At 38.6% G+C, this 27030-nt stretch overlaps 1 protein-coding gene across 13 annotated transcripts in view; it reads right to left on the bottom strand.

The window, feature by feature from the left end:
• cadpsb (Ca2+-dependent activator protein for secretion b) overlaps nt 1-26722 on the bottom strand; it is an 84219-nt gene extending 57497 nt beyond the window's left edge. For all 13 annotated transcript variants that reach the window (XM_053683786.1, XM_053683780.1, XM_053683779.1 and 10 more), the window contains exons 1-3: nt 26182-26722; nt 5021-5134; nt 686-1018 (exon numbers count right to left, since the gene is read on the bottom strand). In XM_053683786.1, the coding sequence (XP_053539761.1) occupies nt 686-1018; nt 5021-5134; nt 26182-26520 (786 nt within the window). In that variant the 5' untranslated portion in view covers nt 26521-26722. The remainder of the gene's footprint in view (nt 1-685; nt 1019-5020; nt 5135-26181) is intronic.
• Between the last annotated feature and the right edge of the window lie 308 nt (nt 26723-27030).

A 27030-nucleotide genomic window follows, 5' to 3' on the forward strand; every position in this document is an offset into this window, starting at 1 on the left:
TTGATGCTGTGGCACGCACTACACTTTTCCAAATTCCTTCACTTGTTGCATGTGAACAGAGAAAGTCTCGCTGTGGTAAGGACATTTTTTACTATGCATATTACTTAAACTGATGCAAAACAATATTTACAGAATCAGGACAAGAAAGTGATTTAGAAACAATGACTAAACTTAGATTTTGAACAGATTCTGAACAGATTCCAGTACAGTGCAGAGGATAAAGTCTATAATAAAGACTAAATAAAATTTCCCTCCCAGGGAATCAAGTGCTCTTTTTTATACAGTCTGTATTCCTGTCAAACTTTTGAGGTAAATTATGTTAGTTAACGTATAACTAATTGGATTTCCCCCAACCAAAACATGGGACTGGGCAAACACAGACTTTTAGTCAATATGCATTGACAAGTACATTGATCTATTGGGCTAGTTAATAAATTTATGATTTGTCCACCCCTGAACTACATACTTAAGTCTATATTTATGTGGTGTCCCTGTCCTGAGAATACCCAGCATGTTTTCCTTGCATATATGGAGAACTTGTTTTCTTTATTCTTTATACAATACAAAATAAATCAAATGTCAATGTCAAAAGCCCGAAATCTCTTTATGGATGCTTGCATGATGCACAGTACAACTGACCTAACACTTCCCTGTCACTATACTGTTTCTCTAACAGTACACTCACCTGACAGGCCTGATACAGCAGCTGGTGCTCAAATTTCTTGATGCCAAGGATCTGCTGGAACATCTCATAGAGCTGGTCTTTGCTGAGGATCAGCTCGGATGCGGCACTAGCAGTCATGCGCTGCTGAGCCTTGCGTGGATCCTCATCCCCGCGGTAGATGGTATCAAACTTGGCCATCCAGGAACTCAGGACCGTCTCTTTACTCAAGCCGTCAATCTCAGGCAGGCTGCGGACGCGCTTCTCAATGTGACGCTTGAACACTTCACGGCAGTCCACAGCGGAAAAACCTCCCGTCTGGACCATCTTAGCCACACGATCGCTCTTCAGAAACACCTAGGAGTCACATGTCCCAAGAAAACTCTTTAATGTATTCTTTAATAAGGTATCTCACCACAAATGGAAATGTAATTTGATACAACTTGAATTAAAATACTTTCATGTACTGTATTTTTTGTAGTTTCAAAATACTGAAAATACTTTGTATAGTGACATCTTGAAAACAGAAATATGTAGTGTCGCATTTGATTCTGGTAGATTGTAGACCAGGTGAAATAGCATGAGAGCTGATATACAGAAAAAGAAAAAAAAATTCTGCTTGAACTAATAACTTTTGAAAGCCATCACCTTCTGTTTGTGAACAGTTCATGAACAGTGCAAGTGCTCCCAAATGCCTAGACTCATCAGAGAGGTCCGAAGAGGCTGATACATGGATAAATATTAACTATAAATCTTCAGGGGCCCTAAGTAACATCCTACTTAGACCACCCCACCCCTGAAAAATCCTGTATCCGCTCATAGTATATAGAAACAACCCTGATTACATATTCTGTATTAAACAGTCTCACCATAATAGTAGCAGTAATAGTATTATATAATTCTAACAGTAGCACTATCAGTGGCTCCTGGCCATAGATTTTGGTGGGGCAGGACGACATTAATAAACAAATCAAGAATCTATCACACTTATGCTATAAGCTACTGTCTCATGAATGTTTATAGCGACCTTGCAATAGGCAATTGAGATTTGAAAACATACACTCATCCAGCACACAGTCTAGCAGCTCGTTTTCAGTGGTTTTACACATACCTTTGTTCAACTGTGTTTGATACAAAAGGTGTATTTCTGTCGCTGTGTGTGAGGCACACAAAGAAGTGCTAACAACATTAACTAGGGCTGTCAGGTTTCAGCAAAATTTCCAGCCCAACTCCATCTCCATCTCCAAAAACACACAAAACACACAAAATCCCCTAAACTGGCCATAAAATCATCAGGCACTGGAAAGGACACACATTTTTCGGACATTATAAACTCCACAATCCCCTTTTCCTCTCTCAATCTTTGCAATATATCTTACAATAGAAATGGTTCTGTACATCATAGATACACTATCTGCATTTACACTTTGCCTTTGTGTAAATTTATAATGCTATAAAACATAATCTTGGCAGTCATAGAGTATTTTTAAATTAGTACAATTTGGTTTATATATATATATATATATATATATATATATATATATATATATATATATATATATATATATATATATAAATAAAAATCCCAACCCTGGGAATTCATTAATTGTCCTGTTGTCTGCTCCTCCTCCAATGAAAACATTCAAGGTGTGATTTCTACCCCAATGGGCCTCTAATAGTCCTTGTTGTATTTTCCATTTTTGACCACTAGGTGTAATAATAACTCTTTGGCACTAAATGGGGCCATGAGGAACGATTGTACAACATTTAGAAAGGTGACCAAATCAGCTGATATCTGTCAAATAGCTACATTTCCAAAATCATTGGTCATAGAGGTTATTAGTATTTCAACAAAATTTAAAAGGTATGGAATGAACGAGGACTTTTTGAAGAGTAACATATGCTGAACGCCTGACATGTTAGAGCCCTCCAATCTTATTGTTTGCATGTTAATCACATGACGTACTGAGGGTATAAGAAGAAAATAGGTTTAGTTGTGGAAAACTTACAGCAAAACCTTGCAAAATCGAGTGTCATAGAATTATTTTCTTGCACTTAAAAGACCATTTGAGCACTGCTTCTCTGGAAGTCAGTGTGTAATCTACATAATGATTTAAATCAATAACAAATCCAACTGCAATATGCTTGAGAAAATCGTGTCTCTTAACTTTGGTTCAATATTCTACAATATGATGGATTTGCCTGCGTCTGTAGTAATATATTGAAATAATTATAGCAAGATCTTTACAGCCATAGGAAGAAATTGAAACTTCAAAATTTCACAGCTTTGAAATGATGGGGCTAGTGAAAGCAGAAATGTTGCATTCATAAAGCCACAAATTCTCCACCATTCTCCATCTATTTTGTTCTCTGAATTATTTAGTCTCTCTTTCCCTTCTGAAAATAGGCAGAGAGAAAAAAAAGTGTGATTTGGTCTCCGCGCTTGCTGCAGTGGCAGTCGAGTGAGGTTTAAAGGGTCTGACTAACATCCGGAACCCACCCCCCTTCCCCTCCCCTAAACCACACACACACACACACACACACTGTCTCCTGCCCATGTCTCAAATTGAGTTATATGGACTTGAGAGTGAAATGTGATTTATGTTGGGTTTTTCCACAGTGAGGAAGGTCTGCTAGAGCTGTCAGCTGCTTTTCCCTACTTTAAAAGTCAGTCTCCACTGCTGTATTCAGGAAGACGGATTGGGCTCTAAATTGCTGTCTGGTATCAATCCAAATGCTGATTTGCCACATGCCTCGTTCTATCTGTGCATATAGTTACAAACTACTTTAATGAAAATTAACTGTTTCTGGATGAAGGTAACCAAGGAACTGGGTTGAAACGTCACCCTGTTAATACAAGTTTGATATACAGATCATGATGGAATGTTTGATTGATAACTAATATGAGATAGATTACTAGTAATAGCATCAAAATCTATCAAAGCATTTGTATCATTACTCTTGTTGCTTTCTGACACCGGTCACAAAAGCCAAATGGTTTGCATGTTAACACTGTGCTAGCACTGACGCACACACACACACACACACACACACACACACACACACACACACACACACACACACATTCAATGAGGCTGTGAAGTGATGGCCGATCTGTCCTGATCGCAGTGTGTGTAACTGGTGTGTGTAACTGGTGTGTGTGTGTGTGTGTGTCTAAGCTCAGACAACAGTGAGTCCATCACCAGTAGAGTTCAGGGTGTTGATAAGGCTTCAGCTCTACATCCTACACCTACTGTGTTACAAAAAGACCAAAGGTTTCTGGTTGTATTTTACTGCAACAACTTTATCTTAATGATTCAATTCACTCTAGAAAGCCCTTTCACTTTAAATGCATCAAGAAAGTGCCCCTAGTGGCCAGTTCTAGTGCATATACACTAGAACATAAATTTTGTGACAGTAGGTCAATGCTAACGTTGTTGAATGCCTGGTGAAAACTGATTGGCTGATGGTGGCCATGATTTTTGACGATATACCATGAATCTTAGGACTAGTTCACAAAAGTAGGTTTGGCATATTATGCTAATTATATAAAAATATAAGTGGGTGGAGCTGAATGGTTTTTGGGGCTGAAAAAAATGAAACAAAAGAAGAAGAAAAAGAAGAAGAAGGTTTCAAGCCCTATAATAACAATGTTCACAAAAAGATGATGCAGAACCTTCATCATTCAGCAAGGACTGGAACATAATCCCAGAATCTTGGTCTTAGGTACTCAGTCTATAATTCTGCATTGCATTTATCAGCACAAGCTAATTAGCAACTGCAGTAGCCCAAACCATAGCAACACCAGAAAATGACATAATGACATTGTGACCTTACATCAACAATACTTTATGAGTGAAACCATTAGCATACAAATTTCCTCACTGTGTTTGTGTGTCTGTGAGTTAATGCATGCATACAAGCTAAAAAGAGTCATTTGTGTCCCATGAGAGCTGTTTAGAGCTGTCACCTCAATGTTAATTTTCTTATACAATGACATGTCATTATCCAAGCATTTGCTGCTATGAGATAACAAAATGAAATGCAATTCCAACATAATAACACTATGAAATGTTTTATAGTATTATAAAATGTCCAAAGGCTGTCTTAAAAAAATAATAATACTGTATATCCTCTTGCACTGGAGCATTATCTTAGTCCATCTAAGTTGCCAGTAAAGGGCTATAATAAAACACTGTTTTAGATTAAAACATCTACCACATTTTATTACCATACTAATACCACAGGATGTATTTTTACTACCACACTACAGTGAAAGAAATATAAAAATTGAAAAGTATACTAATCAATTAGCACTGCAAAACAGAAACAAAATGGTGGATTCTGTCTGTACTGTACCTCATAGTAGCTCTGAACTGCATTGATGAAGGCCTCATCTGCCACAATCTGAGTGTCTCCTTTGAGGAAAGATTCAAAGCGATCCTTGGTGGTCTGAAGCTGCTGCTTGCTGATCTAAAGAGGGAGAGGAAACAAAACTGCTTCAGTGGCTAAGCCGTGATAACACAAATACACAATGAGAGAGAGAGATAGAGAGGACTGGAGAGAAGAACGCACTTTACACACTGATTTGTTCTGTCTGCTACTGTAGATTTAATTTATATTTCCCTTGAAATGGAAAATAATTTTTTTTTAAATGATTAGCTATAAAGTTTTCAAATCTGAGAAGTCTCATATGGCCCCAAAACCAACGAGTTTAAAGAATATAATCAGTCCCTCCAGGATTTTGCTATTTTGTGATCACAGAAATTAATGCATATTCAAGGAAACGCCGCAATATTTGGAGGAGCTTGCAATTTTTTCAAAATTATCGCAGATTTTCCACAGATTTTGGGCCAAGATGTGTCATGTGATGTCATTACAATGCGCCATGTGATGTCATCACAACACGCATTCCGTCAAAGCCCTCTTTGATTCACGTGCGTCGAACATGAGTACAGGAGTACAGTAAAAGTTCTCATTTACCAATAAAAATGACTGCAAAAGACTGTGCAAAACTATTTAGTGGAATTGCAATTTAAACACTCCAAGTAGTTTTCTGCAAAAATAAAAGCTCCTCAAATCACATCGCAAATTTTGAAAAAAGCCGCAGCAAGATACACTCTCTTGTCTGCTATCGACATGCCCATCTATTTGCGTGTGGTTCTTAAAAAACCACACGCTTTAGCTCCTAACTCAAGAATCTTCTCCCCCCTCCACAGAATCATGCCTTTTCTCTCAGGCATTCTTCTGTGTCGGTGTGGAAAACATAAATGAGAGGTTCTCAGTTTAGCTCTCAAGGGCATCCAGTCAGTCCACAGTTGTCTATTTGAGCTCCTGGCACACCTGAGCCAGCTAATCCAAGTTCCATTTGTTTACCTGGATCAGGTGTGTAGTGAGCTGGAACAAAGTTAAAACATGAAGGCATTGTGCATTTTCGGCAACAGGGCTGAAGATAACATAAATGCCTCACAGTTAACAATTAGCAGCAGCAAATGAGACATGCAGTTATACAGGTTTTATGTAGATGACAGCTTGACAGCAAGGCAAAGTAAACACCATTCCTGCTTAAGAGAAACTAGTGAATGTTCAGGACCATCAACATCTAATCCTTGTTCCTTAAAAAGAAAATTACATCCAACAGCAAATAGGCTGCATATATTACCCTCAAGACACCAAGATTATAATTAAACTATTCTGTCCATGCCAGAAGTTTTATGTAAACCAAGTAGCTGTTATGGACGCCAGACTGCTGCAGATTGCCTGAAACCATTTCGAATTACAGGAAGTTCTTCTGTAATATGTAATTGCCCTAAAAATAAGAATACTCTAATGAAGGATCTAAAGAGGCAACTAAAAGCCAAAACTCTTGGTAAGATGTACAGCAGTGCTATGTGCCACCAAGGGACAGGAGTTCCAGAAAAAGCAGTTGGCAATTACAGAATGTAATAGAATACAAACCATTCATGTATCTGTTTTGTTGCTGCATGCAGTGCTTCTTATTCAGCCGGCTAAACTGCCACAATACAGCATCCAGTTGTTGGATGAATTTGATTTGATTTATACATGTTTAAAGGTAAAAAGGAGATGTGAGATAAAATAAATAATAGACTTAAAAAAGACAAATGCAGTATGTAATTCTGCATAAACACAGCATAACTAGTGCATTACAGTGCCACTTACCATGCCACTGAAGCCACTGGATTTTTTCAAATTACTCATTATTTAGTTGCCATTCTTTACATCTAAATTAACTAGCTAACTAACCTAAATAAGTGACACTGGTAGATATAGATGTATTTGTCACTTTCTAGCTGTTGGCTAACATGCTAACTAGCCAAGATTAACACACCAGATGGCTTTTTTTTTTTTTTTTTTTTTTTACAAGTGCTGCTAAACAGTTCCACTTAACACTACTTTAACATTAATAAGTTTGGAAGAAAATTCATAACAAAAGTTGGAATTCATATATTTACTGACATTTTCATGCAGTATATTTACCTGACAAACAGAACTAATGCTAATGAAGGAAGCTGATAACCGCTAATGACACAGTAGAGCTCATCTATCAGGTCTTAGATTGAACACGTTCATTAACAGAAGCTCATTAACTGTGCTGATTATAAAAAGTAAATAAATATGAAAAATAAATTGCTGAAAAAATGAAAGAGAAAGTTATTATGAGAAATTATAAGAATGCACATGATAAATCATGTAATAAACACACCAGTAAGCCAGTTGATGAACTGATTACCAGTCCTCTCATGAGCTGAATCAGGTGTGCTAGGAAAAACATGAAAAACCTGATTTTTACATTACTCTCTAAATTATAACATAGATAAATATTTTTAATTTTTACATTTATGTTTTTAACTAGTTCTATATCTGTATATCTAAATAAAAAGAAATAGTTTGATTCAGCTATTTGTTAGTCAGTTTTTTAAAAATAATAACAATAAATAAATAAATAAAAATCATAACACCAATATCATCAATAATACTAATCCATCCAGCCTATTCCAGGGGACTCTGGGCACAAGCGAAGGACACCCTGGACAGAGTGCCCACCACAGTGCACACTTGCACACACACTCCAGACAATTTAGTGATGCCAATCATCCTACAGTGCATGTCTTTGGACTTGGGGAGGAAACCTGAGTACCTGGAGTAAACCCCCGAAGCATGGGGAGAACATGCAAGCTCCGTACACACACAAGGCATCGAACCTCCAACCCCAGAGGTGTGAGGCAAACACGCAAACCATTAAGCCACTTCGTCTTACATCTCCAGGGTCAGGGGTTCAATTCCAAATTCGTGGAACTGTGTGTGCGGAGTTTGCATGTTCCTGTGCTGCAGGGCTTTCCTCTGGGTACTCCAGTTTCCTCTCCCAGTCCAAAGACATGCATCGTAGGCTGATTGGCATGTCCAAAGTGTCCGTAGTGTATGAATGGGTGTGTGATTGTGTATGTGATTGTGCCCTGCGATGGATTGGCACCCTGTCCAGGGTGTCCCCCACCTCGTGCCCGATGCTCCCTGGGATAGGCTCCAGGTTTCCCCGTGACCCTGAAGAGGATAAAGCGGTATAGAAGGATGGATAATAATAGTTAAGCGATATTCTGGACCCTTAGTTGTGCGACTGGTTACTGGTGACACTGTTGAGTGCTTTTTCTCTCTCAGATTGGTGGCTCTGTTGTGTGACATGAGATATGCTTAAAATATTTGGAATTAAATATGAATAAAGGGAAATAAAAAATGTTCTAATAAGAAGGAAATGGCCTTGTGTGTCAGAATTAGGAGAATCAGAGTCATCCATTATGGTGCCTGAAGCGACTCTGTGTTTAATTGGTTGTGGTGTACTATTCTCTAGAGAAATAAACATTCTGGGGTGTGTATTTGTGTGGAGGAGAACAGGAACGAATGTGAGTGTGTGAGAGAGTTTGCATGCATGAGAGATAGATTCTGGTGTGGGAGGAAGGTGGAAAAGTACCATGTAGAGTGTGCCTGTGAGGCTTACAGCACCATCTGTGTGTTCATCTCTTTGCTAATGTCCTCGCTCTCTTTCACATAGAAACGGACACACATGCATTATTAGTCCTTTCAGAGTTACTGAACCTGTCTGCATAATGTGAAAAAAAGTGGAGAAACGCAAAAGCAAAATATAATCAATGTTTTCAGGTATGTTTTTACTCTGAGAGTTCTGAAGGAGAGAAGTACAAGCTTTTGTATGTGTGTGTAAGATTTCAGTCATTCAGGTCTACTAAGTAACTGGACTTCTTGAAGATGTTTCATTGCTCATCCACCGCTGCTTGGTGAAACTGATGAGCCGCAAAGGCTGTAGGTAGGATTGCAGCACAAATTCAGTTACCATACTTTACTACTTATAGGACAGGTGTAAAGATTTGTTTCACCAAGAAAAAAGATTTTCTTGACTTTTAAATAAAGGATTAGTAGGGTGGTGTTGTACTTGCTCATTTGCACCCTTGATGATTGTCCAAATCCCAAAATTATTTCTTGTTCATATGTACACCATATGTAGCTATTACCTACAGTAGTAGCATAGTAGAAATTATCTACACTATATACTATTATCAACACTATGTGGCCAAAAGTATGTGGCCACCTGACCATCACACCCATGTTGAGTTTTCCCTAAACCTTTGCCACAATCCTGAAAGTACACAATTATATAGGATGTCTTTGTACGCTGTAGCATTACAAATTCCCTTCACTGGAACTAAGAGGCCCAAACCTGTTCCAGCATGACAGTGTCCCTGTGCACAAAGCGAGCTCCATGAAAACATGGTTTGCCAAGGCTAGAGTGGAAGAACTCGAGTGGCCTGCACACAGCCCTGACCTCAACCCCAATGAACATCTTTGAGATGAACTGTAACACTGACTGCACACCAGGCCTCCTTACTTGACATCAAAGCCTGACCTCACTAATGCTCTTGGGCTGAATGAGCATAAACCCCACCAGCTATGCTCCAAATTCTAGTGGAAAGCCTTCCCAGAAGGGTGGAGGTTATTATAACAGCAAAGGGAGACCTAAATCTGGAAGGGGATGTTCAAAAACCACATATGGGTGTGATGGTCATATAACTATATAACTTTTTGCCACATATTTTATGTTACGCTCCCCAAAAAGTACCTGTTGAAAAATAGCTTATTCATTAAAACCAGCTATTCTAATGCATCTCCTCTGTGTGTGTGTGTGTGTGTGTGTGTGTGTGTGTGTGTGTGTGTGTGATTCACTGGGAAGCAAAAGTGTACATGGATGCAATGAGTCAGAAAGGAAGCACGGGTCATATAGGTTGCTTTCTTAATTGCATTAAAAGTCTTGTGAGTCCTGTTTAGTTAATGATTTTTTTAGTCACTGTTTTCACTCATTCGTTATGTCTGGCACTGCAGCATTGCTCATGCTGCATCTCCACCTACATCTAACCTACACATCGATCTTTTTTTTCAAAGCACCCTTATTAAGGATTGCTCTACGGCAGCCAGATTCACTATATAGAACTAGAAAGGACAAACACATAAATCAGCCTTCATATGTCAGCGCAAGGGCAGAGAACACATACACACACATGCACACTTGTACAGATGGCCAGTTTCTGTTAGTGTGAAGTTCACTGAGAAAGTGTGACTTACCATCACCAATTTCTTGCTAAAAGTCTGACTATGATGACGGTCCTTTAGTCAAGTCGGAAATTCTATTTTGATCCAACATACTCCAGGCACCCCATATTTCTTTATGTAACGTACCATAAGTTTTCACTCACACATATTTATTTCTTTTCATTTCTTTTATATCTCTTGGACTACAAACAACACTAGACAAGCCAAGCTTTTTGCCAGGCCACAGTCTGCCTTAAGAAGCATCTGAGGAATACTAATTCTTCCTTACCCATATTCCAACAAATCTCTTTTGCTGGATATTCATCTTCATTTTACACAATCTAGCTTTCCAATTATTCAACCAACAGGCTATGGAAGCCCGTTTCTGCCACTTGAAGGAAAATAAATCAATTTATTCAATCACAATAACAAGAACATTTCCCTGAATTAAGACAGTGTACAAGTAATGAGACAGTTTCTCTAAATGATAGCTATGGTTTTATGGTTTACATTTCATATTTTGCACACTTGCATGCCTGACGCCATCAGAATTTATTGAAAGCCTGTAAAATGGTTTTCATTTACATATGCATAATCACCAGAAAGCACACTCATAGCTACACATTTTTTTGTGCTCTTGTAATTTGAACAGATGTCGATACACTTTATTGTCTTTAATCTGCAATGCAAAATGTGCTGGCAGAGTTCTTCACGCCTCTTCTTTGTTTTGCTGGGTCACATCTTAGTTCTATCCCACCACCCGGTGTCTCAAGTGGCTCCTGGGCACACACACTTCAACAGTGGGGATCAGTCAGTCAGTCAGAGAAAATGCTCAGATTGAAAATTTGAGGTCTGGCAAAAAAATATTTCATTGCATTTTCGCTCCCATCAAGCTATTGTTTTATATATATTTGATTTCTAGATGTTTCTGCATGCATGTTTCTATAACACATTTTCCCCCCGAAATGCTTTCAGAAAATTCCCACAAACTTCACATGTGAATAATCACAAAAAAAGCGTGGACTTTACACCTGTGCTTTTTAGACACTTTATGTGTTATGTTTCACATGTGGACTTCATACATGTTTTTATTTTTCCACAGGTGATTTTCTCGCATGGTTTATTTATTTTTTGCATAGCAGCCATGTAGTTTTATTCTTCATATATAATTCTGTGTTCACATGATGACATGTGTATTTACTTAACATAACATGGTGAAATGTACCTTCCCATGTTTTCCACATATGATTGCATTTCACTCACAAAATCACATGTGAAGTGTATGTAATTTTTCCATAAGTGTTTCATTTATAATATCCATTTCAATAGGTTGTGATACATATGTAAAACACTTTTCTTAAGTGAATTGAGAAAAAGTGCTATATTTCAGAGCACTTTAGTGTGTGTGTGTGTGTGTGTGTGTGTGTGTGTGTGTGTGTGTGTGTGTGTGTGTGTGTGTGTGTGTATGTTTGCGTGTTAATATTCAGCAGAAGAAGAGTCATTTGTATTTATGATCATTCCACAGGGCTGGAATTTTCACCAAGGGTTAGAAAATGATGCATGAGCGGGATATACAGTCAAGTCAATAATTATATGGACAGTGACAGAATTGTCATAATTTTGCCTCTGTACACCACCACAAAGGATTTTGAAATGAAAAAATCATGATATAATCGAAGTGTAGATTTTTAGCTTTAATTCATGGGGTTTAACAAAAAATATTGCATTAAACGTTTAGGAATTACAGCCATTTTTTAGAGACTATCTCCATTTTTCACAGGCTCATTTTAAGGCATGCATGTTCATGGTTGTTGTAATACATTTGAATTAAATCCACTTTTACCTAGAACAATTAAAACTTAACTAAATTTCACAGGGTTTGGATGGGTCTAAGATAAGACTTCCATTTTGGCTCGTCAACACAGAGAAGGAACGAGACAAAAGGAGAAAAAGAACCTTCGCTAGATATTATGTAAGTACTCAATGGGTAATGAAAAATGAAGGTGCTTGCCAAATTTAGCGCAGTAGAAGCTGAAGAAGAAATGAGGGGGAGATTTTATGAGCATGACACACACACATTTCATCAAAGAGGTAGTCAACGTTGTGCTGGCTCACAATCTCCAACATTTCTTTTCTTTTTTTAAATATATATGCACAGAGCCTAACATTAAGTTTTCCTTATCTCATGCTCTACTTATTGTGAGTTTGAGGAGTTGTCGTACATTTGACTGTGCACTCAAAGAGACATATCTTGTGTTGTTGTGATATTGCATCCAGGAGGACATAATGGATAGTGTCAGTTGTCTGGTTTGGAGTTGCCGTTTAAATAACGAGACATAGGAGAGTCCATAAACACCTGCACACTGAAATGTAATGTGACATAGTGTAAGTAGTGTATGGTTGTATTGGTGTGGTGCCACTGTAAAGCATGAACAGCATGTTCATGTGGATGTTTAAATGAAAAATCCACTCTAAATGAATTGCATACTAATCTTTATAATTACCGTGATCTTCAGCTGCACAAAATGATGCTTTCTACATTACTTGCAATGCTTTTGAACAACCCACCGATGGTGGCGCCAGGGAGATTTAGCCCTTTTTCCATCCATCCATCTATTTTCTATACTGCTTATCCTTCACTGTCACGGGGAACCTAGAGCCTATCCCAGGGATCATGAGGCACAAGGCGGGGTACACCCTGGACGTGGTGTCAATCCATCGCAGAGCACAATCACATACACATTCACGCACCCATTCATACACTACGGACACTTTGGACACTTTGGACATGCCAATCAGCCTACCATGCATGCCTTTGGACTGGGGGAGAAAAACGGAGTACGAGGAAAACGTGCAAACTCTGCACACACAGGGCAGCGGCGGGAATCAAACCCCCAATCCTGGAGGTGTGAGGTGAACGTGTTAACCATTAAGCCACCATGTGTCCACCACTTATTTCATCTCTACCTAAAAAGACTGATGCAGCAGCACTTTAGTGCTTTATTCTCCTCAGCTCTCTCACCTCCTCATCTGTACAGTCTGTTCAAACAGATAAGGTTCCAAAGACTTGGCTTTCATACTAAATACCGCTGCCAATGCCATTGTGATTGTCACATTTAAATTGCTCACTAGCCAATTCCAGCTGCTGCACTGAATTGTGGAACTATGAGTCTGTTGCTGGAATATTTTGAGTGAGAAAAGAATATCTTGGACTTTTGTTTTTAGTTCATCCCTTATGTTTAAGATTGATTCATTTTTTTCTCTTATTAAACATCTTTGTGCTAGAAATGTCCCCTGTGACATCACAGCAGCACACATCTCACAGGAAATACAGCACCTACAAACAAGTTAGCACTAGAATAGCTAAGCACATCAGATATATTTCAATATAAACATATTTGTGTTTCAGGGTAGAGTTTTCCTTTAGAACCAGGAGCAAGAGTCAAAAGTACAGAGTATGTAAATGGCACACTGGAACTAAATGTGGAACTCATAAAAGAAACATACGCACAGCCAAACAAAAAAACAAGGTCCTTGAATAAATAATACAAAAAAACTTCTCCTGCATTCAGGTTCTGCAGGTTTTTGCAATATTTACTTAAGGATATTTCAGCCACACAAACAAGTCACATACACAGTACCACACAGTGACCAGAGCAAATAGACAAACCCTTTGTGTGTACACACAGCATTCAGTAGAGCATCATCTGCACCTAACTCATATCCACCAAGCTAATCAAGATAGAACAAACAGCAAATAGATGCTAAACATGCTAAACAACCTAGCAGGCTAACTCTGGATCTCTGGGAGAACTATACCAAGAAAGAGACACCGTGTTCAAGTTACTCTTCAGCTTCTTGTGCAGCTTCCCGCCATGTGCCTTCTAGGGATGTCACAAGAACTGATACTTCAGTACAAAGTCGGTACCAACATTCTTAAAATGTGACGGTACTTGTTTTTCTGCAGTAGCATTGGTACCATTGGTAATGAAGGTACCAAGGTTGCAATTCTTCCGGAACTGATGGGGGCAGCAAATACGCGCAAGTGTTTTAGTCGATCCACAAGTGCTAAAGAAGAAGAATAATGCCTACAAGCACACAGGAAAAAGAAGACGGCGACAAGTTTAACTCTCGAAAGGTGATAAGAGTCGAATATGGAAATACTTCACATTCGAGGCAGATGACAACAAACATATAATTGATGCTCTGAAGCCGGTATGCAACCGATGCCATCGTTCATTTCAAACAAAGCGAGGAAACACCTCGAATTTGGGGAAGCACCTGAAAGACAGGCACCCGATCTCTTCAAAGAATTCCAGGTGAGTGAGTTTCACGTCATATTAACATCATATACAAAGTGTAAAACTTCTAATCCTTATCCTGAATGACAGGCATTATATTATCTTTGTTTGAGGCAGCTGGCATTGTGGCCATGAAACCAGCTAAAACCAAAGAATATGCTCCATGTAATGTTTGCGATAGCCAATTATTTGTTAACAACGCTAACACATTGCAATGCTATAAACTACCTCCTAATGGGCCACCATGCATCGCCATTCAGCCCGTGTCCTGCCAGCAAAATGTACCTTAATGTCACTAACAATTATTGAAATGTTAATGGGTTTAATAAATCTTTTTGGCATGCCACCGTATCACTGAATTTAAACTAATGCTTGCATTCAGAGTATAAGGTGTGTGTGTTTAAGAGTGTACCTTAGGACTTGTAGCCTCTATTGTTTTATTAGTCATAGTCAAACATTATGTTTAATAACTAAAATATCTCCCTCTCTCTTTTTGCCAGTATCAGCCAGAGGAGGATGTCCACCAGGAGAGGTTTTTTTTTTTTTTGGTATCGAGTATCGTGTACTTTTGGTGGAATCGGTACCGACTACTAGATGTTTGGTATTGTGACATCTCAAGTGCCTCCCATCATTTCTCTCTCTTTATGATGAAAGTGCTCTGACAGATCGCAGACCAACTGCTGAAGCGGTTTCAGTACATGCTGAGCCAAAAGAAGAACCTCAGCATCTTTGATGAAGACCAGTATAAACCCTTTCACCTCTCGTATTTTTTTCAAAAACCAGACCTGGTGTGATGTGTTTTTTTTTAGGGAATGAAGTGGTAATATTAGCTAATATAAGGTATTGTCACTATTTTACAACAATCACGGTTACTCACAGAAACATGTAGCTGAGTGGACAATGAAATCAATATTTGTACCATTTCATATTTTCTCCACTATGTTTTGATTATGGTGCCTGACAAAATGCACTACAAACTGAAAGATGCACTGCAGAACACTTTCATAAAAATCACAACTTGTGTAGGAATTTGTACTTTGTACTTTTGTACTTGTAAATTTTAGGAATTCCCTGCAAATGCATATATGCAATGCAAAAACCTGGGTCCTCTGAGCTCAGGTTACTAACTGTGAGGTTGTTTTGGTTTTTTTTGCATTTTTTTTTTTTTTGCGTGGATGTACTCTGTGTTTGCTGGTTTCCTCCCACCTTCCATAAACATGATATCAGGTGGATTGGTTTCACTAAATTGCCCCTAGATATTTGTGGATTAGTATGCATGGTGCCCTCCACCTCTTGCCCATTGTTTCCGGGATAGGCTCTGGATCCACTGCGACCCTGACCAGTATAAAGTGCTTACTGAAGATAAATGAATTAATGAATCGACATGCAGATTCAGCTATGAATTTGTAGTACAGTTCTTAAATGCAGATCCAGCCACAGCACAATAGAAGGGTTTCCAGAGGACACTGGCAGGAGACAGAACCTTCTTACTTTTAATGTGATGGAACCATCCACACATTCAAATTTAAAGCAACCAACATCCACATGAAAAAGAATACAATTTTCTTTTAGTCAGTGAATTACTGTAACGTACAATGCTGTGAAAAAGTATGTAATTTATTTCTTCTGTTTTTGTGTATATTTATGTCTAAATATACACAAAATCAGAAGAAATCAGGATGGGGCAAATACTTTTTTACAGCACTGTATATCAAATTGATATGATTGATAACTACACTGTGTGGCCAAAAATATGTGGACACCTGACAATCATACCCATATGTGCTTGCTGAGCGTTCTATTCCAAAGTTGGTCCAACCTTTGCTACTGCAACAGCCTCTACTCCCTTCTGGGAAGACTTTCCAGTAGAGTTTGGAGATTTGTGGGAATTTCTGCCCATTCAGCCACAAGAGCATTAGTGAAGTCAGGCACTGATGTCAGGTGAGGAAGCTTCATGTGCAGTTGGCATTACAGTTCATCCAAAAGGTGTTCATTGGTGTTGAGGTCAAGGCTCTGTGCAGGCCACTCAAGTTCTTCCACACCAACCATGTCCTCATGGACTTCCCTTTGACAGGGGCATTGTTATACTGGAACAGGTTGGGCTAAGCCTCTGATTTGAACTGGTTTAACTGGTTAAGCTGCTACTATTTATGCAATGATATTGTGATACTGTGCAGAAGGTTCTATGCACTTCCAGAGCAGATATGTGTTTGCTAAATTTGCATTGCATCTATGAATTTGCAGTGTGTTTCTAAAATGCCACTGTATATTTTGTCATTTTCATGAAAGTGTTTTGTCATTTTGCAGCACATCTTTCCATTTGTATTGTGTTGGCTTTTGGGGGCCACCATAATCAAGGGATTTCTTTTGGCTGTCTTCAAACAAAGACTGAACACCAACCTCATCATAATTAAAAAATAAGGGGAAAAAAAATTATATTATCTCCTCTCTAACAGGGTTAACACTGACCTATTTGTGCTTGCATGTTTTTGGATGTTTTTATAGAGACTGTAAAGCACTTCAGTAAGTCGCTCTGGATAAGTGCTAAATGCTGTACATGTAAATGTTTTGAGAGAGGACAGTGACAATTTTATGCTGTCTGAATGCATCTTTCAGCCTGTAAATGTCACCTTTTCACATATTTTGATTTGAAAGCATCTGAGTTATTATAACCATTGTTTTACATACTGTACAGTATGAACTCAGAATAACCAGCCTTTTTCAAAGTAAAAATGTAGTGGCACATCCAACTCCATAATGTGCACTGTGCATTAGTGTAATTAATAATATATCAAAAGCAATCACATTCTTTCACAATATGTAATTGGCTAGTCATGAAAGGCCACATTTATTGCATTCTATTATGTAGTTTTTCCATTACATTGAAATCAGGTATCTGTAATCATAAATGGTTCCACTGAGCAAATGTGTGCTCTAGTGAGAGAAATAGCTGCCAAATTTACTGTGTGCCTTCTAAGTAATATCCAGTGAGTATGGCCCATTTCAAAGCATTTGTTGTAGCTTCACCTCTGCTGACCTCAATGGTCCAGTTTAATGGTCCAGTCAATCTCTCATCAGTGATACAGTATAGAGTATCATCTGTCTACTGTGTGATTTTATCAGTTAGTTTCACAGCACCTAAAGTATAAGTTCCAATCATTGAAATTTATCGTAGCTAATGGGATTACAGCAGATACAAGCGTAGACCTGCACATTGACCTATAGCAAACAGATGTGTGAATTTCTGTGGATTTCGGAGCAGGTTAATTGGGTGGATATCAAAAGATTTTCTTGTGCATAAAATGAAAGAACATTTTATTGTCCATTTTGTTAAATTGGACCATTCAAATGGACTGATAGGTAGGAGACTATGCAACATATCAAATTTCCAAAATGTGAGGGGAAATCTCATGGATTATTCTCATGTTCTGGTAGCTTTTTCCACCTAGTCATAAAAGACTTCAGTGGATTGTTGTGTCTGAAACAAGCTTTTGTTTATTTAATGCATGACTGCATTGCCCATGCACACAACATGCCATAGTTCATCATCTAACAGCATAGCCATAATGTTTGGAAACTCATAGTGCATGCGTTTGTGTAGGCTGTATGAGTGCGTATGTGTGCATGTGAGCCTGGTCAAATGCATTTGTGTGAGAGCATGTGTTTTTGAATTTTACACTAATGAGTACTTGAGAAATGTTAAAACATTTAGGAGCCATAGATTTTGTTTTGTGCGTGTGCGTGCGTGTGTGTGTGTGTGTGTGTGTGTGTGTGTGTGTGTGTGTGTGTGTGTGTGTGTGATAAAGGCAAAGAGAAAAACAACCACAGTTTGATAGGAAGACATATGTATATATCTAACAAGAGAGTATCTATCAGTGCTCTATACATTCTCAGTTAAATGCTGTTCTTAGACAGATTTTAATTGTGTGCGTGTAAACGCCTGCACACAAGATAATGTGTGTATCTGCAAGGGAGAGCTAATGTGCATGTGGGGGTGTGAGCATTTGCCTGGAACTCTCCAATTCCAGCTAAAAATAAAGAATTGAGACATATGACACGGCACGCTCAGCAAAATGGCTTCCTCTGACCGAAGAGATGGCAGACAGAGAGCAAGCATGTCATCTATGAATCAGTGCCTTCTCTCTCTCACCACACGCCTCTGAGGAAAACTTTATGGTAAACATGTGTGTGACCATCATCTGATGCTCCTTTTTCCTACTCTTAGCAAGAGAGACCTTGAATGGAAAGCTGCATGCTATTCAACCTTGAGAAAGAGGGAAGGTCATGCAAGCCTGTGCCAATTGGGCATGAGCGGGAAAGGGGGAGGTTGGCTTAATGGATAATGAGATGTGGGAAAGGGAACTAGGATGTAGTATCTGTGCTAATACATGTGGGTGTGCATGAGTGGGTGTGGATGGGAGGATGGAGTGAATGAACTACTGGTCTTTAGAATAAGGCAAACTGCTATTGTGCTTGCATGTGTGTATTGATCCTAATACAGCTGGTAAGCTGTTGAGCTTAAAGATCAGAGCGTGCAGTCCACCTCCTCTTTCTTATGTAACAAATTCCATGTCTTTTCCGTTAGCCCTTTTAGTATTTCTGAGAAAATACGCAAAAAAAAATTATTACCATTATCCTAAATGGTTCTTTGAGAATAATCAGTAGCAAGGTCAAGAATTACTCACCATTTCATCTTCATTCATGATAGTAGAACCAACCAAATGCCTTGTAGGTCGAGATACATTTTTCACACCTATTCCCAGATTTCATTCAAATTCTTCCATTAATAACCCTCTTAACATAAGGGCTTTCATTTGAATGTTCATCACTATGGGATAGGATCTTTGATCTTGTCTTGATTCTAATTTAGCCTCCAAAATTGTTAGATTGAGAAGCTTATTTGCCCTGTTTGCACTGATAGGACATCAGCAGCAGCCAAAAACATATAAGCTATATGCACTGTATACCTCAGTAATAGCTTAATAATGGGAAAAGTAGTAAAAATTAAGAGTAGTACCCAAATGTTCAAAAAAACAGAACATTTTATATATCTACTTATTTACAGTAGTACATAAAACACAGTTATATTCATGTGCACTTTCTAATACATTGTAACTCCTCATACATGAGGGCCTGTATGGCAGAGGCAAAACATGTATTGTAATTATTTTTAGGTATAATTGGTGATATAGGGAAGTTTTTTTTTTTTTTTTTTTTAATTTATGGGAAGATTCTCAGGTGTCTGCACTTGACGGTCTGTAACCGTGATTGAATAAATAAAACTTCATGATGTGCTGTTATGAAAATAACAACCTTTGTGGCGGTAGCAGAAACTGCACTACCATACTAGGCCATGGCGATTGTGCATCACTGATTATCATAATTGATTATTAAGTAAGCAAGTAAAATTTATTTATATAGCACTATTCTAGACAGTTGTCACATAGTGCTTCACAATATACAGTATGAAAAAACAAAAAAAAAAAAACAATAAAATGGTATGAACATAAACAAGACAGGCAACAGAACACATAGCCACAGCATAAGTTATTTAAAACCAATAAGACAACATATCACCCAATGCAGGCTAGGTGAAAGCCAGCTTGTAGAAATGACTTTTTAACAGTTCCTTAAAACCTGACTCAGAATGTTTTTTCTTATAACCCCCCCCCCCCCCCCCCTTTTTTTTTTACATTTAGACATTGGGACGATCAAAAAAGGGATCATTGGGATGATCATAAAGTCCTTCTTGGTCTGGGTGGAATCAATAACTCAGCGATATAAGATGGTGCTTACCCATGCAGTGTTTTATATATAATAAGTACGATTTTAAAATCTATTCTGTATTTAATTGGCAGCCAGTGAAGTGCAGAGTAATATGGGCGCTAGGAGGAGGTCAGGATAAACGTCTTGCAGCTGCATTTTGAGCCGCTTGAAGTCGAGAAATTGTAGCTTCACTGGCCTGTTGAAATTAGAGCATGAATAATCCTTTCCGAGTGTTCACAACCAGTCTCGGACAAGTTTTGAAATATTTCTTAGATGATAAAAACAGGTTTGGGCTACTAAAGAGCACCTAAATTCCTGGATGCTGATTTCATATTTCCCTCCAGTGGACCAAGGTGTGGCTTTATTGTATTTTCAATAATGATCTGGTCCAAATAACAACAATTTCTGTTTTGACTGAATTCAAGAGGTTTTTGACATGCAGTTTTTTATAGATATGATACAAACTAAAAGAATATCAAGCTTATTAATATAATGTTTTTAAAAGAGAAATAAATCTGTGTGTCATCTGCATAAAAATTATAAGAAATACATATAAAATCTTGGATCAATTGACCCAAGGAAAGCATATAAAAAGAAAACAGAACCGGGCCAAGAATAGACCCCTGCGGTAAACCAAACTTTTGTATATTAAATGAATTAAATGTACATTCTTCAAATTTCGCAGAATTTTTCTTCCTGACAAATATGACTTGAACCACTTCAGGGCACTGCCTGATATCCCAACCCTATTCCTGATGCATTCTCCTGCATCAGCCTTCATTAAGATATCACTTGTTACCTTGAGTAATGCAGTTTCAGTACTATGTCGTTTATGAAAACCTGATTTAAAATTTATCAAAGATACAGTTTCTCTTCAACATGTAGGCACTGTAACATAACACATTTCTCAAGAATTATTTTCCAATGACAGCACACCCCACCGTGTTTAATTTCTTACGTATAGCACAAGCATATGTGTGTGTGTGTATATATATATATATATATATATATATATATATATATATATATATATATATATATATATATATGTGTGTGTGTGTGTGTGTGTATTGCAAATTGATTTTATGTTTAGGACGGCACATAGCAGCAGGTAAAACTGGAAATGGCTTAGATATATTATGTCTCTTTAGCCTGTTCTGCATTTTCACAATCTGCTTTACAATACTACATACATCCACACACACACACACACGTGTTATATCCAAGTTATATTGCTCTCTGTTACAGCATTCTATTATCATTTTCCTAAACACCACTGCTTTTAGCTAACTTTATCTTCTTTATCTGCCTCTTTTATCTAATTCAATATCCTCTCATGTGACGATTGTCTTGTTTTAGATCATAAACTCAGGCTCAGCTGTTGTTACTCAGATACAATATGTCTTCAATAGACTATATGGCATCTTAGAGGGTATCTCTAGGGTATTATAGGATATCATATTTGTTGTTTTGAATGGAACCTTATCTGAATGTCTACATGACCAAAGACAGTATTCAATAAAAATATTGGTTCATCTCCTATCTTCACAGGCAGAAGCTAGTAATATCAGTATATAGTTTGTGCATACAGTGCTGTTAGCTCTCTCCTAATCTCAGACTCTGCTTAGCTTGACAGCTTGACAGAGTGAGTGTTGAGTGCAGCTTCTCATCATTCTCTTCTTAAGTCAGATGTTTATTTGCCTTTCTAACTGCTGAGATCCCACAAAAACAGACCATTCTGTAATTACATTTCTGTCATATCTGTGCACCCAGATGATTAAATTGTGATATTTATCATTTTTAAATGATATTTATCCTTTTTAAAGGGCTGAATGTGTCTGTGCTGCCTCAGACACACATACACCTCAATAAAAAGATCTGAAGGGAAAATCAGAGGAGAAAGCAGGTAAGTTTCCCACACTGGCCACTCGAATATATTCACACATTCTTAACCACACAATCACACAATAATGCCCTGATTTGCATCCGCTTGTGAAGAAAGAGGTAATCATGTGGCCTGCAGCTCTGGGTTCTAACTGCAGAGGAGGGCAGTGCAGTCAGGCTTCATCACAACCCATTTAACAGTCAGAAGTGCAAAGCCTGATTGAGTTACTCATTACACATTCACTAAAGGTCTTTCATGTTTGAAAAAGTCCTCTGAGCATTCACCACAAGATTCCTACAGCATGAAAATCATAAAACGTAGACAGTCTTAAGTGTATACATTTAGACAGGCATCAAATTTGGTTAATCTTTTCAGTACAGTTCCAGAGACTTGTATAATCTGTGCATTGGGATAAGACACTTTTTGTCACCTGTCTTTATGACTTTTGTGAAATTTGATGAATTAAATTTTGGTTGTCCTTTAAGTTGTCCTTTGATTCCACCACGTTTACACGAGAGGTTTAGCTTAGCTGATTAGCTGACTATTACAGGTCATACACCTGTATCCATCCATTCATTTTCTACCCATTCCATTTTCTTGGAGCTTTTCCCAGGGAACTCTGGACATACGGTGGGGGTGCCAACCGATCACATGGCTTAATCGCACACACATTCACACACTATGGACAATTTAGAAATGCTAATCCACCTACAACACATGTCTTTGGACTGGGTGAGGAAACTGGAGTACTGACAGGAAACCCCCAAAGCATGGGGAGAACATATACACAGGGTGGAGGCAGGAATCGAACCCTTTACGCAAACGTGCTAACCGCTAAGCCACCATGCCTCCCGTACACCTGTGTGGCAGGTAATTACATGCAGTAGATATCTAGCTATAATTCCAAGATATTTATATGTGCTGTTTTTGTTTGGTCTGCCCATTTGGGTGAAATGACACAGTTCACTAAGTTGTGCAGGGCTAAGGATATAGGACTTGTTGCTCCATTTGACCAATAGACAAAAAGGTATATGCTATCGAAATATAACTGTGAATGAAGCACTGATTAAAAAAAGTTTTACTGCTATAAAGTGTGTGTGATTAGGATAATCGCTGTCTTTGCAAATGATAAAAAAAAGCTATTTTTTCCGGTCTTAAATTAATTGGGGTTTTTTTCAATCCCACTTTCCATAACAAGCACTGCAAATCATGGCACAAAGACCATTGTATAGTAATAACCTATTACAAAACACGCTTCTTCTGCAAATATCTCAATTTTCTATAGGAGTATACAGCAGAATAAAGAAATTATTACAACCTCAGAAGCATAGGTATTTCACCCAGCAATGTTCAGCCATGTTGTTGTATGTTGAATTTATTTACCTACAGAACTCTTCACCGGTCTCAAATCTCTACACAATCATGTACTGTTGAACAACAGGATATCAATTTGGTGAAAAAAAGTCCATTCAACAGATTTTATACAAGTAGTTTTATACATTTTTTTTTGTATAATAAATGGAAATGCATATTTATATATTGCACCCATATACAATATCTAGACGCTCTAAATCAAAACTCCAGGTCAGACACTATGTCTTCATTTCATATCTTAAATTATCATGGCAATATTAAATGATCCAAGCCTTAACATAGAAATATATTTAATGAAATGACATTTTAATTGACATTTTAATGATTGCACCATTTTCTTTCTGAATAACCATAATTTCTTTCTGTAAAAAGAACATTATTATAGTGATGCCTTGTCTGATAAGTAATTTTTCACAATGCTATTCATGATAATAATAATTAACAGTATTTTTAATTAATTTCAGCTAAGTATTTATGCCTGCTACTAGGCATGGCAAATCCTCATGTCTCTGTGATTACAGCAAATTTGTGAAATGGAAATGTTCTTAGTTTAATCTAAAAAGGAATTAACTAAATCCTTCTAGCTAGTAATATTTACCTTACTCAAATTTCAATTGTATGATATTTAAAGCATACTTTAGCCATTATATCAGTCCTTTACTCTCTGCATTGGATGAATGTACTTCATGGGAATGATTTACATTGCAAGGTGATTGCACTTTAAGGACTTCAGCAGTGACTCAACACAAAAATTAATTTCTATGACCCAGATATCACCAGACATGACTCACTAAACTCAACTGACTCCCAATGGGAGAATCAGAGCCTCGTGTCTTGTATGAAAGCAGAATGGTCAAAGTTCACATTGTACTACACAGGACTAATATGTGCTTTTCATATCATGTCTTTGATATGTCATTATGTCATAATGTTGTCAATTTGATACCCTAATTAGGACCATAAAGGTCCTCCAGCACACATGATAGTTCATGAAGACTACAACTGTTGCTTGTATGCAGTAAAATACATAAACACTGGGCCATAGTTGTTTGAAGGTTTATATTAAAATAAAGATGGAACAACTAATTTTAATTATCTAGCAGTGACTGTAGATTGCTCATGACCTCAAGCTGTAAAGACCTTGTTGTAAATTGTAAATGATCACCCTCGATCAATAACTGAGGGGAATTAGATGGGAGCTGTAGTGCGCCCATGCAAGATCAGGATCAGATACAAAGAGTGGAAACAGTATGAAACACTGCAGCACACTGTGATCAATAGCCTGAAGCTTTACACTAAAACTGGTGGCTCTAGAGGGAAGTAAGAAAGAAAAATTATAGCTAAATGATAAAAATCCAATCTGTGTAGAGAAGGGAAGAGCAGAGCGTTGCATAAAGCAAGTATGCTGGAATTTAATACCATGTTTTGTTGTTCTAGATTTTGATAAAAAGGAAAGATTTACAGGGAAAACAAACAAATGTAGAGAGAGATTGGTGTTGGAAGGTAGAAACACTACTCTTATTAGTAGAAACACTACTATTTACTATTTACTCAAAATGTTTTACTTCTGCAAATTCTGTGGGTTCCTGTGTCAGGATAGCTGGAAGCATCACAGCTGCAACTATAAGACCCAATACTGTACATCAGAACTATCATGCAGAGTAGCAGTAGTATAATTTGGGTAGTACCACAAGCTTTAATTCATGTTTCACAGTTTTAGGTTCAAGACTATACACTGGGGGAAAATACCTATTCTCATATCTCACATTAACATCTGGCTCCTAAGGTCATACTGGTAGATGGTAAGTGGAGAGGCATGATGGAGCTAGATCACAAACCACATGCTACTAATGGTTTGTTTAAGTAGTACGCCATCTTTTGGCATATGAGGTAGAGTAGCCTATTTTGGGATACAATTTAAAACAGTAGTAAGCGATTTTGGGAATAGCTTGTACGATTAGCCCGCTGAGAGAGCGTGTGGGTCATGTGACTCTCCTGAGGCCATGACAGCATTTTATTTTGGTCCGGCCACTCTGTCACCCTTACGGGGAATTAGCACTTAACTGGAAGTTCTGTTGCGCTTTCATGGATGTGGGACAGGCTGCTTTTTTGGGTTGCTCTCAGTCTTTCGTCTGAATTCCAAATGCAAAATCTTTGTGCTTCTGCAGTCCCGTTAGCCCTGTCTGTTCACACACCTCCCCCCACTTGTCCCAAAAAAAACGGACAGTGGTGACCTCATACATTTATCACTGATTATATAGCCTATATGTGTGTGTATTTATATATATATAGCTATATATATATAACAAGCCTTTTTGGTTTATACACACAAACACACACACACACACACACACACACACACACACACATATATATATATATATATATATATATATAGATAGATAGATAGATAGATAGATAGATATAGATATGTGTGTGTGTGTGTGTGTGTGTGTGTGTGTGTGTGTGTGTGTGTGTGTGTAAACCAAAAAGGCTTGTTGTTACTTAGAGGAATAAAAGACACGCATGTGCCCCTCAAGGTGAGATGAAAGGAGGCTGCACCTCTGCTTTCGTTCTCTTACCTTGAGCTGCCTCCTCGCCATGTCGGTCGGCTGCTTGGCGTTGAACGGATACGCGACGCATCGCATGACGAAGACGTAGAGCTGAAGGCGCTTCTTTCTCTCTTCTTCCTCCCGCTGCAGCTTCTCGACATCCTCCTTCTCGTGCTCGCTGGCGGCGGACGGGCTTGGGCTGCTGGGTCGGGCGCTGCTCCCACGGCTCCCAGGCTGCAGCCGCTCCGAGCTCTCGCTGCTTCTGTTCGGCGACACGCGAGAACCTCCGGACTGCGGCGCCAGCGTCTCTTTAGTTTCCTCCTCTACTATCCCGTCCGATTCCTCCTCGCTGGATGACGGATCCAACATTTTTGCTTCGCTGCAGGCACTCGACCGAAAAGAACCGAAAAAAACGACACCCTTCTAAAAAGTAAAAACAGAGGAACCGAGTTCGGTTTATTAGTGGAGTGCGGATCGGTAGAGAGAGTCTTATGTCCCAACGGAGAGGCAGTGGACGCCGGATGAGACAGACACCGCAATCTCTCCGCACGGGCAGAGAGACGATGCTGACGCGCCCTGCCGTGGCTCTCGTCGGCCAATCACTGCTCGCAGAAGTGGGAGGGGGCCGGGGGGAGGGGGGGGGGGGTGATACGCCATAGTGGAGGAAGAGAGAGCGCGCGCGAGGCAGTGGCGGGGGCGCGCAGGCTGGGAGGAGCGCAGCAGCTCTCTCTCTCACTTTCGAAACGAACGAGTGCCGACGGCCACTTCCTGCCGAGCAGCTGTCCATGGTGCTGAACGCTCTTCTGGGTCGCCGCTGTCAGAAAGCACGCAGTCTGAATGGGGAAAGGTGTATTTAAACCACACACACACTGAATTAAA

The sequence above is a fragment of the Ictalurus punctatus genome, chromosome 11 (assembly GCF_001660625.3).
Source record: "Ictalurus punctatus breed USDA103 chromosome 11, Coco_2.0, whole genome shotgun sequence".
Classification (NCBI taxonomy): domain Eukaryota; kingdom Metazoa; phylum Chordata; class Actinopteri; order Siluriformes; family Ictaluridae; genus Ictalurus; species Ictalurus punctatus.